The 18,108-nt window shown below is 46.7% G+C and overlaps 1 protein-coding gene across 1 annotated transcript in view; it reads left to right on the top strand.

The window, feature by feature from the left end:
* The window catches only part of trabd2b (TraB domain containing 2B), a 119,397-nt gene extending 101,997 nt beyond the window's left edge, over nt 1–17,400 (top strand). Inside the window, exons 5-7 of the mRNA XM_080769389.1 lie at nt 915–1,011; nt 11,403–11,684; nt 16,400–17,400. Of these exons, the coding sequence (XP_080625515.1) occupies nt 915–1,011; nt 11,403–11,684; nt 16,400–16,691 (671 nt within the window). The 3' untranslated portion in view covers nt 16,692–17,400. The remainder of the gene's footprint in view (nt 1–914; nt 1,012–11,402; nt 11,685–16,399) is intronic.
* Nucleotides 17,401–18,108: the final 708 nt, after the last annotated feature.

The following is an 18,108-nucleotide window of genomic DNA, read 5'->3' as shown; positions in this document are numbered from 1 at the left end:
GGCCTATATGGACGAATTTGGCAGAAGGAGTGTTGAATGAATGGAATGAATGGTTGCAATGGATACAGAATCATGAAAACCCCCTAGTTTGACACAGCATGCCACTTAAAGCATAAAAACATTTTGAAAATGTTGCCTTATATAGGTTGTCACTGTCAGTGGTACCCAGCTTATTATGCTAATTATGAAAATTGCCCAACATATGCAAGTTAGCATCCGGCAGTTTCTTAATGCTGGGGACCCATACTCAACATTTTTCTTCTTCTTTTTTTCAGTATGTAAACAATTTTAATCAAACATATTATTCATTGAAAACAGAACCTCATAAAAAAGTATCAATAAAAAACATTAACAAAACATCTAGACAGAATTGCCATCCATAAAGGTGCAAGCAAACACAATATACTGACCCTCATAAAAAGAAAAAGACCAACATATGAACAAATTGTACATTAAGACATATATTTGATGGAATTTCTATCCCGGTGTTGAAGACAAAGCTATTATTCATCCATCTTTTCATCGCCTTGGTAATGTTTGTACTCTGGCCTGAGTTCCCAGGTGTTTTTGTGCGTTCCCTTCACATTGTAGATGCCTATGTCATGCAGGATTTCCTTCAAGTAATTCACAGGCCATACTCAACATTTCTAACATAAAACTTTAGGGTAGGTTACTCCTCCTTCCACGCGCTACGTCAGGCCGGGGAAACTCTCCCCTGTCAGGTGAAAAGAAAACATGCCAAGCCATGGTATGGTCCTTTTTAACCCATTAAGACCTGAGGCCAATTTGACGAATGCCTTAAAAAATCAGTTACTGTAGTTCTCACACGTTCACAAATTCATCAAAAGTCTCCTTTTCTTTTTTTGAATCTGTCACAACCTTTGACCACATGCGGTCTTCCTGTTTCCTGCCAGGTCACTTCCTGGGGAACCACAGTGTGTTGGACATCCTGAGGCAGGAGGGCTATGAGATCGTACACACACCTTCTGATCACCAGGAGCCAATCACACAGTACGTACACACACCCTCTGATCACCAGGAGCCAATCACACAGTACGTACACACACCTTCTGATCACCAGGAGCCAATCACACGGTACGTACACACACACCTTCTGATCACCAGGAGCCAATCACACAGTACGTACACACAGCCTCTGATCGCCAGGAGCCAATCACACGGTATGTACACACACCCTCTGATCACCAGGAGCCAATCACACAGTACGTACACACACCCTCTGATCACCAGGAGCCAATCACACGGTATGTACACACAGCCTCTGGTCACCAGGAGCCAATCACACGGTACGTACACACGCACGCACGCACGCACGCACACACACACACACACACACACACACACACACACACACACACACACACACACACAAACACACACATGTATATATATCTTCACCTCCTAACCAGTGGTGGTAAAAGTATCAATACTGAAATGTAGAATTACTCTGCTACAAGTAGGCTAAACATCCAGAATTCAAAATGTACTCGAATAAAAGTACAAAAGTATTGGCTTCTAAATGTACTTCAAGTAGCAAAAGTAAAAGTACTCATTATGCAGAAATGTCTCATTTCACAAGTTTTCAAATGTATAGAAATCTTTTGAAAATATCAGATCAAAAATCTAAAATAGCTAATCTTGTAGATCGGCTATTTTAAAATGGCCAAAATTTATATTGGACTGGTTAATTACAATTTACAATTTACAATTTAGGCATTTAGTAGTGGTTAATGTATGTTTTGTGATAATAATCAAAATGTACAAAGTAACCAGTAACTAAAGTACAATATTTGTGTAATGTATAGATGTGAACCATTCTTGACTGCATACATTACACCCACAGTGTGGCCATGAGATGGCACTGTAATACAACACACCAGTGCAGCTATGCAACACGCATGCTCAGGACTGAGCATGCGCGTCACACACATACACGAAACCACCAACAACACACACACGTTCATCCACTCTCCTGTGAACGCTTCGAAATAAACCTGACAACTGAGAACTGCAATCACTCGTCCTGTCTGGTATTTTACCGAACATTACATGGTGTCAGAAGTATACAATGGCAAAGTTCCCACCGCCGGAGAGTTTTGACTTCAGCTGTCCTGAACTATGGCCTGAATGGAAAGAGAGGTTCCACAGATACAGAATTGCGACGAAGTTGAACAAAGAAGACGGGGAAGTGCAAGTATGTACCCTGTTGTATGCACTCGGCAAAGAAGCAGAACGGATAGTTAAAACGTTTGTCTACAATACTGATGGTGACGAAAATAATTATGATGTTGTACTGGATCTCCTTGAGAAATATTTCGTGCCGAAAGCAAACTTGATTCACGAGAGAGCGAGGTTCCACGGGCGATCGCAGAAGCATGGCGAAAGCATGGAGGAGTATATTCGTCATTTACATCAGTTGGCGGAGACCTGTGATTTTGGGGTCGTGAAGAACGAAAACATAAGAGACAGACTTGTGATTGGTGTCTTGGACAAAGAACTGTCACAGAAATTGCAGATGGTATCGGATTTGAACCTGGAAAGAGCATGCAGAATGGCCAGACAGTTGGAACAGATAAAAGTGCAGCTTAATGAGCAGCAGAGCGGATCAGCGTCAGCGGCGTTGTGTGAAGTGGCTCACACGCACAGGACACCCTACGCTGTGCGTCCAAAAGGTGCATCCAGGCCGGAGGGGAGATGGGAGAGACCAGCGGCAGGGCGGACCTCCCAGGCAGCAGCGTTCGGACGCGGGAAATGCAGCGCAATGGACGTGCATGAGATGTGGCAGGCAACATGGACAGAGGGATGTGTGCGCAGCCAGGCGTGCGGTGTGCCGCAAATGCGGAAAAATAGGCCATTATGCAGCTGTGTGTCGCTCTCTTCAGGTCAGTGATGTGTACACAGAGGACAAGGATGAAGATCAAGAAGTAGAGACATTTTTCCTGGGTTCCATTACTGTGCATGACTCCAATACATCATGGCCGATTACACTACAGATTCAGGACTCAGATGTGGAGTTTAAAATTGACAGTGGTGCTGACACTAGCGTCATCTCTCAACACACCTATGACAGTCTGGGAACAAAGCCACAGCTGGAGCAGTCTCGGGCAGTATTGGATTGCCCTGGGGGCAGGTTGACAAACAAAGGCAAGTTCAAAACCTCCACATTCTATAAAGGGACTGAATATTGTTTTAACGTACATGTTGTTGAGGGGCCAGCAGTCAATAACCTACTTAGCAGAGGGGTGTCAGTGGCCATGGGCCTCATTAAAAGACTGCAGGAAGTGTCAAGTGTGCCCAGTGAGACAAGTATGCCCATTGATCCAGTGGGGCTCCTAAAAACAACCCCTGTGAAAATAAAACTAATGGACGGAGCGGTGCCATATTCAGTCAACACATCTAGGCGGGTCTCTGTACCCCTACTTCCCAAAGTAAAGGCGGAACTTCACAGAATGGTGAAATGTGGAGTTATTGAAGAGATAACTGAGCCAACTGAATGGTGTGCTCCAATGGTGCCTGTGCCTAGGAAGAATGGGGGAGTGAGAATTTGTGTGGGACTGAATCGCCTCAACAAAGCTGTGCAGAGAGAGAAATACATCCTTCCCACTCTGGATGACATACTACCTAAACTGGCTGGTGCAAGCGTGTTCTCCGTACTGGATGCCGCTTCAGGGTTCTGGCAAATACCTTTGCACAAAGACAGTGCCAAGCTCACAACTTTCATCACACCGTTTGGAAGGTATTTCTTCCACCGCCTTCCATTTGGCATCTCCAGTGCTCCCGAAATCTTCCAGAGGGAGATGAACAACATTCTCAAAGACCATGAAGGTACAGCGGCCTTTATGGATGACGTGATAATCTATGGGGAGACCCCTGAGGTGCACGACCGAAGGCTGGAGAGAGTGTTACAGACACTGAAAGAAGCTGGGCTGAAGCTGAATGAAGAAAAATGCAAGCTCAGGCAAACACAGATAAAATTCCTAGGTCACATTGTCGACAAGCATGGTGTCAGACCTGACACAGGAAAAGTGGAGGCCATAGGAAACATGCAGCCACCGAGGAACACCACAGAGCTTAAGCGCATCCTGGGCATGGTCCACTACTTAGGCCGTTTCCTACCGCATCTGGCCAACGTCACACGCCCTCTCAACGACCTGCTTAGGGCTGACAGCGCATGGGTCTGGGGCCCAGCACAAGACAAGGCTTTCATTCAAGTGAAGCAGATGCTGACAGAAGCACCAGTTCTAGCCTTTTATGATGTAAAAAAAACAACAACTGTGAGTGCAGATGCCAGCAGCTATGGGTTGGGAGGGGTTCTGCTCCAAGAAAGTGGGGGACACCTAAGGCCTGTCGCATACTGTTCTCGTACCCTGTCAGACGCTGAGACCAGGTATGCACAGATTGAGAAGGAGTGTTTGGCTGTGGTCTGGGCATGTGAAAAGTTCTCAAAGTACCTGTATGGCTTAGACGGCTTCATTGTTCACACAGATCACAAGCCATTAGTCCCGTTGTTCAACGTCAAGGACATTGATGCAGTGCCACTGCGGTGTCAAAGACTACTCCTGAGAATGATGAAATTCAACGCAAAGGCTGTGTACGTACCTGGCAGGCTGCTTGTGGTAGCTGACACACTCTCACGACATCCTTCGTCTGCAGCACTACACCTGGAGGCAGTGGAACTGGAGCTATCAGAAGATATTTTGGCCCTGGAGGAGGCCACACAGGCAGCGTGGCCAATGTCAAGTTCACGTCTGGACGAGGTCAAAGAGCAGACAAGGAACGACCCGGAGCTACAGGCGGTGATGCGGTTTGTGAGTAACGGCTGGCCTAGACGTGCATCTCAAGTCCCAGAAAATATCAAGCCGTACTATACAGTGAGAGATTCTCTCTCGACATGTCACGACTTGCTCCTCTACGGAGACAGGATTGCCATTCCCGGAAGCCTGAGGTCAGAAATGGTGGAGCGCCTGCATGATGGACACATGGGCATCGTAAAGTGCCGTGAGCGCGCCAAACAGAGCGTATGGTGGCCAGGCATTGGCAGGGCGCTACAACGTTGGATAGAGAGCTGCAAACAGTGCCAAGTGGCGAAGCCTACTCAGTCCAGCGAGCCGCTCATGCCAACCCCTTTGCCCGACAGACCCTGGCAGATGGTGGCCGCAGATCTCTGCGAAGTTGACAAGAAACACTACCTAGTGGTAGTCGACTACTTTTCCAGATACCTGGAGATAGCCTACTTACCTGACATGACAAGTGCCACTGTGAGATCTCGCCTCAGTGCTATATTCGCCAGGTGGGGTTGCCCGTCTCTTTTCGTGAGCGACAACGGCGCTTGTTTCAGTGGGCGCCAGTTTCGAGAGTTTGCCAAACTGTATGACTTTCGTCACGTCACCACGAGCCCACATTTTCCCCAAGGAAACGGAAAAGCTGAAAATGCTGTGAAGATAGCTAAGCATGTCCTGAAACAAAAAGATCCCTCGCTTGCTCTTCTCATCTACAGAGCCACCCCCATTCAAGCCACGGGCTACAGTCCAGCCCAACTGCTGCTAGGCCGCCAGTTGCGGACCCCCATTCCTACACTGGAGGAAAAGCTAAATCCTCAGTGGCCGGACATCGCTCTGGTGAAAGCAGCTGACTCCAGAGCCAAAGCAGCCTACAAGCGTAACTATGACAGACGTCATTCCAGCCGCCCGTTGCCTCAGCTCAACCCGGGTGACTCCGTTGCTGTCAGACTCGACAACCAGAAAGGCTGGACAACTACCGCCACTGTTCTGCAGAAACACGACGCTCCTAGGTCTTACATTATCCGCACCAGTGAAGGTGTTCTGCGCAGAAACAGACGTCATCTTCGTCTCCTGGTCCAGCCATCGACACAGGCCGAGTTCGAGGAGGAGCAGGTGGACGCGGAGGTCGACAACGAGCAGCAGCCAGAGGTCGACGACGGGCAGCAGCCAGGTGAGCCAGCAGCTCCTCCGCCGCCAGCTGTCACCACGTCAAGAGGCAGGGTGGTGAGACTGCCGTCTCACCTGATAGACTTTGTCCCTTGACAAGACACTCTGTAGTCAGTGCATGCCGCACATGTTGCTAATGAGGCAGAATAACCCTCAGCATCTGTGTGGAGGGTAACCGGTAGTCTACCCGGGAGCCCTGGTTTACGCTATTTTTTGTTGTTGCTGTTTTGTTTTGCACAGCTGTGTTAAAAAAAAAAAAAAAGAAAAAAAAAAGGAAGGAAAAAGAAAATGGGGAATAAGAAAGAATTGTATTGTTGACAAATGAAAATACCTAAGACAAGAAACATGTTCACTGTGTGCAGAGTTAAGCAGTCTTGCAATAATGCCTTGTTACAGAAGTTTATTGATTCAGTTATTATTTACACAGTCTTCAGTTAAGTGCACTCTTTGTTACTCAAAGGAAGGAAGATGTAATGTATAGATGTGAACCATTCTTGACTGCATACATTACACCCACAGTGTGGCCATGAGATGGCACTGTAATACAACACACCAGTGCAGCTATGCAACACGCATGCTCAGGACTGAGCATGCGCGTCACACACATACACGAAACCACCAACAACACACACACGTTCATCCACTCTCCTGTGAACGCTTCGAAATAAACCTGACAACTGAGAACTGCAATCACTCGTCCTGTCTGGTATTTTACCGAACATTACAATTTGTAGTGGAGTAAAAGTAAAAGTGCAGTACAGTACTTAATTAAATGTACTTTACACCACTGCCTAACTAATGATGCGTAGCATGCGAGCTCTAGTTCAGTCAGATTGTAAACATCTCCAGTGTATCTGTAGCATGCGAGCTCTAGTTCAGTCACATTGTAAACATCTCCAGTGTATCTGCCACACACATGTGCAGCACTATACAATATGTGTGGCCCATGTCACCATCATCATTTTTCGACCACGGTCGAGATCATGGATTTCACAATGCCACGCCACACTTTCCGGTCCTTCATTTCCATCCCCAGTTGCTGCTTACTGATGCATGTGTCCCTAGTGATGACATCAGGGAACGACAGTTTTCTACCTCTGGTCTGCTTTGAGGCAGGACTCCAGAGAAGAGGCAGGACCTCATTGTCAGCTCTGTAGCAGTATAGCCATTGGCCCATGTACTGTATCTGACGTGTCAAGTGAGTAAGTAGCTGACCAAATTGGTAAAATAAGCTCACCTGATTCACTGTACTTCCTCTTACTGTCAGAATCAGCTTTATTGTCACAATGTCACATGGTGAAAATCGTTTTTGTGCATAGTTCCATCGTATTGTTATTTCCAGACAAAACAAATCACACCCGTGTGAAGTGAGGGGCGCTCTTATCATCATACATCATACGTCATCTCATTCTGGCCAATCACAATTTGCGTCCTCACTTTTAACGGTCTTGTGTTTACACAAACCTGGAAAGCTGCTCATAGCATAGGAGGGTCCCTCAAAAATATGAAAGGGAAGAAGAAGAGGGGCAAGGGGAAAAGAGATCAATCAAATAATATATATATATCTACATATTTTCACATAGTACCTGAGATAAGATATAAAGGTGTGTGAGTGTAGCAACTGACGCACGATATACATACTATGGAGATTAGTTAAGGTGCAAGTTTAATGAATGTTTTACATTACATACAGCAGAAACATACATTTTGACTGCATGTTTAATATGAAACTACCATTTCATGTAAAGCTAAAGCACCTAAAACAATGGTTGTTAATGGATGCACAAGGTGATTGAAATCACACTCACGAAGTGGAACACCTTTCACTGCGTGTGGCATGGCAAAGTAATCTAAAAAGAAAGGCATACTCAAACTGTGTACTCGGTTTGAAGCAGGTGATCAATCATCTCATTACCTTCTCAAAGTAACTTTCCTGAACCGCACTGGGCTGACACCGTGACGCATGGAAACCTGGAGGTGGAGTGTGTTTATGAGCCAACGTGGCCCCTGATAACTTAATGGTAACATGAGTTGTGAAACAGATCATTTGTGCGTGCAGAGTCGTTGGCAGGCGCAAACACACACAGTGCACGTGGACATTCATCACACACACCCACGCAAGTACACACACACACACACACACACACACACACACACACACACACACATAGTGGTTAATATACCGTACGCGTGTGTGCGTGGTGGGTTGTACTCACGCACAGACACACGGGCACACAAACCAAATATACCCCCCTCCCACCTCGCAGATTTACAGGCGCACATCCGTCTTATTCCCTCTAAAGTCACGATGTTTAACCTCGCTAGATTTATTGAAGCGTAGTGGAGATACTGTGCAAGCTGTGCTCTGTTACAAATAAAACTCAGCTATGCAGGAATCCTTTGATACCTCCTCAATTCCCCCCCTCCCCTCCCCCCTGCCTACGTCTCCCAGTCTCCACCGCACTCCCCTCGCTGCCAACAGCCAGCTGCTGAAGCTGGTAGTACTGTCTGTTCTCAGCAGCCGCGGGTTCTCTCTCTCTCTCTCTCTCTCTCTCTCTCTCTCTCTCTCTCTCTCGCACACACACACACACGCACACACGCACGCACACACACACACGCATGCACGCACGCACGCACGCATGCATGAGGAAGACATTGAACCCCGACTCATGCTCACCGTCCGCTTTTCAATAAGTAGTTTCCCACAATCCAACTGCTCCTAATGGTTAGCCAGGGTTCATGACTTGAGGGGGGAGAGCATTAGCCACAAATAGGAGATCTACAAGCTCACCACGTCTGAGTTGTTGTGAGCTGAGTTGTGAGCTTCCTGAGCTTGTCTATTTGTGGTGATTTTTTTTGGTGTAGATGGAAAACAACGGTACAAGTACAGAGCCAACTCAGGTCCAGTTTACTAAAGTCTAAAGGGTTGAAGTGGTAAAATGCAAAGGACACATTCCAGTTACCTGCAAATGTACTTATGGCCAATTATTAGCCCAATAACAACAACCACAGGAACACATAAATATATTCTTCTATGGGGATAGGAGAGCTGGAGGCTACACCCACACACACACACACACACACACACACACACACACACACACACACACACACACACACACACACACACACGCAGGCAGCATACATAGGCTCACACAGAAGCTTGGCCCGTCTCCTGGAGAGCGAGCGCCTACTCACACAAAAACACTGCACACGTACCTTCCCTGCCGCGTCGACTCCCACACACAGCCACATGGACACACTGTTAGGTTGTGTGTGTGTGTGTGTGCTCAGACCCACTTCCTTGGCACAGAGCACTTCCATTCTCACCCTACGGGACAACAGAACGGAGGTGATTCAGGGGCCATGCAGGTTGGCCCCGTAAAACACAATCAGCAGCCACTTGAACCGCAGTCAAAATGGAAGGACAAGGGAAATCAAATCCCGTTGTAGAAAACCCCCCTCTGTCATAAAACCATCCCCCTTCTTTCCATCCATCCACACGTTTTTTTACAAACTTCCCATTACACATTGCAGCTGTAAACGTACGTAGGCTTCCTCGTTCCCTCTCCGATGTTGAGCTGTTTGCAGAACTGCAGGCCCCAGCCCAGTGGTTCTGGTTTAGAAGCTGACAAGTGGACTGACTTCTTGTGGTCTGAGCACACACGCACACACACACACACACACCCAGGCACAACCGCACGCACACATGCGCGTGCGTTCGCTCGCATTCTTGGTTCCACGATACGAGGTGACGTGACATGAGGTAGAAAACACCACAGAATGGCTGAATGAGAGGTGTTTATGAAAGCTGTTAGCCTCAAGCCTGGAGGCAAAGTGGCTCCGCTCTTCTTGCCCGATAGGGTGATTACATGACTGACAGCCAGAGCACAGTGAGAATAGTTGGGTTTGGCTTTTCTACGGTAGCCCGACCACAGCCTGGAACTGTCATTAGCCTGTCCGAGCCATCCAAACCTGGCCCGGGCTCTCTCTCTCTCTCTCTCTCTCTCTCTCTCTCCCCCCCTCCCCCTTTTTCTATTTGAGTAGAAGAGCTGGGTTTGACCAGCCTATACTCGTTAGGACCTCACAGAACAAGCTAATTACAGAGCTGTGGTACCGGTGAGAATTGCCAGGGGTCTGCTGCAATGTTTTTACAATACTTCTGTTGCAATACAATAATATTGTGGGTTCTAATGTTTTGCAATACACTTAGGGTTGTGATCAGATATTGATGTAATATTCTTTCTCCCTATGAAATACAGGAAAAGCCAGAAATCCCTCAGGGCAATAAATGTCAGTTTCATAAATCCTAGTAATGAGTGAAAGACCGCGAATCAATTAAAAAGATGAAATTCAAGTGCTTTCAGAATTCCAGGCAGTATTTGAAAGGAATGACCAACCATTCAATTAGGAATATATATTTTTATAGATAATCACATGGTTATACAATATTCACTTTTTTATGTATATGAAATATTATAATACAAATATCTACTAAGATAATGGGAATAGAATGTCTCTCTGGTCTTATGCCCTCCTATAACTATATTTTATGCTATGTCAGCACATTGAGGTACCATATGCACCACATGGCATGCGGTCCGGGGTCCTGTTTCATTGTAACATCTCAGAGTTTTTAGTTAGATTTGTTTAGTGCTTTTATATATTGGTGTTACTATTATTATTTGTTCATTATTATTATTTTATTTCATACTATTTTGTTGTCTTGCCACCAAATGATGGACTGTTCCTTCAATGTATGTTCTCTGAGGCTGAGCATTAAAGTGTGAGTGAGTGAGACAGTCAGTCAGTCAGTCAGTCAGTGAGTGAGTGAGTGAGTGAGTGAGTGAGTGAGTGAGTGAGTGATGAATGAATGAATGAGCTTTTGATGCTTTAAAGTGCAGTGATCTTAAGAGTAAAACTGCCACCCTGTGAATATAGCCAATGAGGCAAAGGGAGGAGAAAGTGTGAATAATGGAGAGACATGACATAAGACTTGGAATGTGGTGAGCCTGGGTGGTCTGCTCAGAGGGGTGATGCTATTTGAGATAACATTGGATGAATAGTAGTAGCTCCAAGGTCTACACAGCGTTGCCCACTGGCTATTTCTGATGCACAGTTAAACTGTTTACGAGGTCTTCAGGGCCGTTTTTCATGTGCATGTTTGAAGTCGGGACCAAAAGGCGAACGTTAGAGTGGTCAGAGAACCACACACAGTGGCACTGACGTGCAGAGTTTCAGAAGGCTTTTTTCTGTATTTTATTGAACTGTAAATTCATTGGCAAAAGAGTGGAAGATTGTTATATATTACATACACGTCTCAATTTTTTCTGTTAATAGGAGAAAAGCTGCTTAACCATTAATAATTGAAACACACAAAGAAAAGTGCATGTGAGCCACATCTGAATTCTGAACCCATGTCCTTTGATGCAGAGGTGCAGTGGAAGGAGGGGAGACCACGGAGGAGACCAGCGACGAGAGCCTGGACACGGACACGTTCACCTATCCTACCGACTGGCTGTCCGGGCCCCCGGAGGAGGAGGAGCTGGAGGGCCTCCCTGGCCTGGGCGAGGGCGAGGAGCTGCCCCACATGCTGCTCCCCGACAGCCTGAGCCAGCTGGAAGAGTTCGGTCGACACAAGCGTCCCCGCAAGTCTCACCGCGGCCACGGGAAACCACGCCTCTTCAGTGACCTCTGGGTCCGCATCGGGGACAGGTGAGATGGTCCAGCCCACTGGAGTCTGCTCTTTATTTCTCCTCGACACCAAACCTTGTTGCCGGAAATATCCGATCTGTGAGCTTATATCTGATCAGCTATTTTCAGCTAATGTTCCCCTAAGAATATGATATAGGGTTGAAGTGGTTAATGTAAAGAAACAAATAAAGTTCCTATCACACAAATATTTGGCGGCCCCCCTATAGTAACTCTGAGGACCCCCTAGGGCAGTGGTTCCCAACATTTTCAGGTTGAGACCTAAAAGAGAGTCCGGGACCCAACTAGAGAAAATTGCAGATCTATAAAGCGCACAATGCGACGCTTCACGGTACGTTGCTAGCTTCAGCTATTTCACTATATATTTGTTATTATTTTTTTTATTTATGTTTTAAAGTGTATATAATTCTTTAAAACATTTTAAATTAAGAAAATAATCAGCTTTTGAAATATATGTTTTTTTTATGAGAAATAAAAATCTGATTTTTACTTGAGCGACACATGCAGACCAAAAAATTGGCCTGCATGTGTCCCACAAAATGTGTCCCAACCCAGTGTTTGGGTATAACCCAGGCCTAGGGGTCCCGGAGACCCTGTTGAAGAGCCCTGGTCTTATGGTTTGCGTGAATCTCGTTTGTGTCCGAGCATAGGCATAGCTGAGGCATGGTAACGCCCTGCCTGCCTGTGATTGGTCTACTGACAGTCTGACACTGCCCGTCTTGACTGTCCTCCGAGACGCGAGTTACTCCGTGGTGAGACTGAGTAATAAATAATAGGCTACAAGAGAATGACAGCTTGGCACGCGCGACAGAATGCAGCCTTGTAACTAACTTTTATTTTTGTAGAAGAGGCAAATTAATATTGTTTATGCCGTTTGCTTTGATTGAATAATTGATTGAACACGTACGTTGTAAGCTACTATGATTTGATTTGGGTGCGTTCTAAATAAAGTGTTAGTGTTGATTATCGTGTATTAATCTAATTATAGTAAACTAATACTATTACACTAAAAAGGATAAAGATGACGGGAAAATAGACCACACTAGTACAATAATGTTTCAAGTTTACACATACCGGTACAAACAAATTACACAATAATCAACACTTTATTTTAGAACACAACCAAATCAAATCATATTACGTAGTGCATGTTCAATCATTTATTCCATCAAAGCAAACGGCATAAACAATATTAGTTTGCCTCTTCTACAAAAATAAAACGTACAAGTTAGCGTTCTCTTGTATATCATACCATACTACTTGTATTAGTTACTACGGAGTAACCTCGCATCAGACTATCCAGCATATCCACCTCGGAGGACAGTCAAGACGAGCAGTGTCGGTAGGCCAATCACAGGGCGTTACCATGCCTATGCTCGGACGCAAACGGAATTCACGCTTATGGCGTATGTGGTTAGTCTGATATGTGGTGGTGCTCTCCTCTCTCTCCAGCACCACCCCTCCACCCAGCATAATGACATGTGATGTTGTCCTCTCTCTAACTCCAGCACCACCCCTCCACCCAGCATAATGACATGTGATGTTGTCCTCTCTCTCCAGCACCACCCCTCCACCCAGCATAATGACATGTGATGTTGTCCTCTCTCTAACTCCAGCACCACCCCTCCACCCAGCATAATGACATGTGATGTTGTCCTCTCTCTCTCTACAGAACCACCCCTCCACCCAGCATAATGACATGTGATGTTGTCCTCTCTCTCTCTACAGCACCACCCCTCCACCCAGCATAATGACATGTGATGTTGTCCTCTCTCTCTGCAGCACCACCCCTCCACCCAGCATAATGACATGTGATGCTGTCCTCTCTCTCTCTCCAGCACCACCCCTCCACCCAGCATAATGACATGTGATGTTGTCCTCTCTCTAACTCCAGAACCACCCCTCCACCCAGCATAATGACATGTGATGTTGTCCTCTCTCTCTACAGCACCACCCCTCCACCCAGCATAATGACATGTGATGTTGTCCTCTCTCTAACTCCAGCACCACCCCTCCACCCAGCATAATGACATGTGATGTTGTCCTCTCTCTCCAGCACCACCCCTCCACCCAGCATAATGACATGTGATGTTGTCCTCTCTCTAACTCCAGCACCACCCCTCCACCCAGCATAATGACATGTGATGTTGTCCTCTCTCTCTCTACAGAACCACCCCTCCACCCAGCATAATGACATGTGATGTTGTCCTCTCTCTCTCTACAGCACCACCCCTCCACCCAGCATAATGACATGTGATGTTGTCCTCTCTCTCTGCAGCACCACCCCTCCACCCAGCATAATGACATGTGATGCTGTCCTCTCTCTCTCTCCAGCACCACCCCTCCACCCAGCATAATGACATGTGATGTTGTCCTCTCTCTAACTCCAGAACCACCCCTCCACCCAGCATAATGACATGTGATGTTGTCCTCTCTCTCTACAGCACCACCCCTCCACCCAGCATAATGACATGTGATGTTGTCCTCTCTCTAACTCCAGAACCACCCCTCCACCCAGCATAATGACATGTGATGTTGTCCTCTCTCTAACTCCAGAACCACCCCTCCACCCAGCATAATGACATGTGATGTTGTCCTCTCTCTAACTCCAGAACCACCCCTCCACCCAGCATAATGACATGTGATGTTGTCCTCTCTCTAACTCCAGAACCACCCCTCCACCCAGCATAATGACATGTGATGTTGTCCTCTCTCTAACTCCAGCACCACCCCTCCACCCAGCATAATGACATGTGATGTTGTCCTCTCTCTAACTCCAGAACCACCCCTCCACCCAGCATAATGACATGTGATGTTGTCCTCTCTCTAACTCCAGAACCACCCCTCCACCCAGCATAATGACATGTGATGTTGTCCTCTCTCTAACTCCAGCACCACCCCTCCACCCAGCATAATGACATGTGATGTTGTCCTCTCTCTAACTCCAGAACCACCCCTCCACCCAGCATAATGACATGTGATGTTGTCCTCTCTCTCTCCAGCACCACCCCTCCACCCAGCATAATGACATGTGATGTTGTCCTCTCTCTCTACAGCACCACCCCTCCACCCAGCATAATGACATGTGATGTTGTCCTCTCTCTCTACAGAACCACCCCTCCACCCAGCATAATGACATGTGATGTTGTCCTCTCTCTAACTCCAGAACCACCCCTCCACCCAGCATAATGACATGTGATGTTGTCCTCTCTCTCTCTCCAGCACCACCCCTCCACCCAGCATAATGACATGTGATGTTGTCCTCTCTCTCTACAGCACCACCCCTCCACCCAGCATAATGACATGTGATGTTGTCCTCTCTCTCTACAGCACCACCCCTCCACCCAGCATAATGACATGTGATGTTGTCCTCTCTCTCTCTCTACAGCACCACCCCTCCACCCAGCATAATGACATGTGATGTTGTCCTCTCTCTCTACAGAACCACCCCTCCACCCAGCATAATGACATGTGATGTTGTCCTCTCTCTCTCTCCAGCACCACCCCTCCACCCAGCATAATGACATGTGATGTTGTCCTCTCTCTCTCTACAGCACCACCCCTCCACCCAGCATAATGACATGTGATGTTGTCCTCTCTCTAACTCCAGCACCACCCCTCCACCCAGCATAATGACATGTGATGTTGTCCTCTCTCTCTCTCCAGCACCACCCCTCCACCCAGCATAATGACATGTGATGTTGTCCTCTCTCTAACTCCAGCACCACCCCTCCACCCAGCATAATGACATGTGATGTTGTCCTCTCTCTCTAACTCCAGCACCACCCCTCCACCCAGCATAATGACATGTGATGTTGTCCTCTCTCTCTAACTCCAGCACCACCCCTCCACCCAGCATAATGACATGTGATGTTGTCCTCTCTCTCTCTCCAGCACCACCCCTCCACCCAGCATAATGACATGTGATGTTGTCCTCTCTCTCTCCAGCACCACCCCTCCACCCAGCATAATGACATGTGATGTTGTCCTCTCTCTAACTCCAGAACCACCCCTCCACCCAGCATAATGACATGTGATGTTGTCCTCTCTCTCTCCAGCACCACCCCTCCACCCAGCATAATGACATGTGATGTTGTCCTCTCTCTCTCTCTACAGCACCACCCCTCCACCCAGCATAATGACATGTGATGTTGTCCTCTCTCTCTACAGCACCACCCCTCCACCCAGCATAATGACATGTGATGTTGTCCTCTCTCTCTACAGCACCACCCCTCCACCCAGCATAATGACATGTGATGTTGTCCTCTCTCTCTACAGCACCACCCCTCCACCCAGCATAATGACATGTGATGTTGTCCTCTCTCTCTCCAGCACCACCCCTCCACCCAGCATAATGACATGTGATGTTGTCCTCTCTCTCTCTCCAGCACCACCCCTCCACCCAGCATAATGACATGTGATGCTGTCCTCTCTCTCTACAGCACCACCCCTCCACCCAGCATAATGACATGTGATGTTGTCCTCTCTCTCTCTACAGCACCACCCCTCCACCCAGCATAATGACATGTGATGCTGTCCTCTCTCTCTACAGCACCACCCCTCCACCCAGCATAATGACATGTGATGCTGTCCTCTCTCTCTCTACAGCACCACCCCTCCACCCAGCATAATGACATGTGATGCTGTCCTCTCTCTCTCTACAGCACCACCCCTCCACCCAGCATAATGACATGTGATGTTGTCCTCTCTCTCTACAGCACCACCCCTCCACCCAGCATAAGAATCATCAACGGCTACGTGACGCTGGACCCTCCGCTGACCCACCAGGAGCAGCAGAGGCGGACGGCGCTGCTGTCGGCGGCGCCACAGCTCACCAGCTCAGCCTCTACCTCCTCCTCCTCCTCCTCCTCCCCTCCTCCTCCTCCTCCTCCTCCACCTAGCTCCGGCTCCACCCGGCCAGGCCGGAGCTTCACACACAACGCACTCACAGTCTCCAGTCTCCTTCTCACCTGCTGGCGTTTGTCACACATGCTGTTGTTCGCGTCCTGACCACACGGTGGTGCTCTCACATAGACAGACACATGGACACCGCTGTCTCTCCATACCAACAGAACTGTGGAATGTACCCATAAAGACAGAAGCGCAGGCATCTGTGCACGCACCTGCAACCTGCAGAAATGCGAGAACACTCGCATGCGAGAACACTCGCACGCACACACACACACACACACACACACACACACACACACACACACACACACACACACACACACACACACACACACACACCATTGACAAGGTGATTGAATGGTGGAATGTTATTTCAGTTTAGGAAGAATCAAGAATCTATGCCTATGAATCTATGCCTCTTGAAACAAGGAGCCTTAAAAGAGTCTTAAAACCTCATCAAAGTATTATGATAGAAGAAGGATTAGCATAATTAAGACCGCTAATTTCAAGAGATTGTGTGGTGGTCCGAATGACCGCCTGAATGAAACTGTAATAATAATGTATATAAAATGATGTTGTTTTTAATGATGAAATAGACTTACTAATAACTATGAATGGATGAAGTGATGGCGTACGTGTCGTACAGTGAGACTGTGCTGGATGGAAAGATTGGGTAACAGTAGTCTGTGAATGGTTTTGTAAATTGTGCATTTTGTTCATAAAGAAATATTGTATATTTATTATTTCTGGAGAAGAGTATATTTTCTTGCTTTTTGAAGATATTAGAGAATAAAACCTTTACATTTGTCAGGTGTCCCTTGAGATTTCCTTTTAAATGTCCAACTGATTGATTAGGTGGTACGTGTATCGAAAAAGGACTATATGTATTCAAGTTAAGTTCAATGTTCTTTTCTATTCTGGCCTTCAAACACTATGGCAGTGATACTCAACCTCAGGCCCGCGGGCCACATCAGGCCCGCGGGACCATTATGACTGGCCCACCAATGAAAATCTAAAAAAATGAAGAAAAAAAAATCTGGAAAATGAAATAAAAATAAATAAATCTGAATGAAGTTATCTTTAATTACATTATTATAAGTAATACTATTAGAGTTGTACTATTACTCGAACGAAAATAAAAGCTTGGGGGGGGGGGTGGGGGAGATGCAATGCAAATGAAAGACATATACTGTGTATCCCTATTCCCTGACATAATTTTATAGCTAAACGGACAGAATTCTATTTTATTTGAATGATGAAACCCAGCTGCCATTAATAGTTGGAAATGGAAATGGAAATTGCGGAAATGGAAATTGCGGAAATTGTAATTGCGGAAATTGCGGAAATGGTGGAAATGGAAATTGCGGAAATGAAAATTGCGGAAATGGAAATTGCGGAAATTGCGGAAATGGTAATTGAGGAAATTGCGGAAATTGCTCTTCACTTATAGCTATCTATTTTCAGGTAGATTGTTTTATTTTACTCAGTCAGCCATATCACTACTCATTTTTTTTCA

Source organism: Protomyctophum bolini (assembly GCF_963924005.1).
Source record: "Protomyctophum bolini genome assembly, chromosome: 8".
In the NCBI taxonomy this organism is placed as follows: Eukaryota; Metazoa; Chordata; class Actinopteri; order Myctophiformes; family Myctophidae; genus Protomyctophum; species Protomyctophum bolini.
This window is presented reverse-complemented; position numbering and strand designations above follow the sequence as displayed.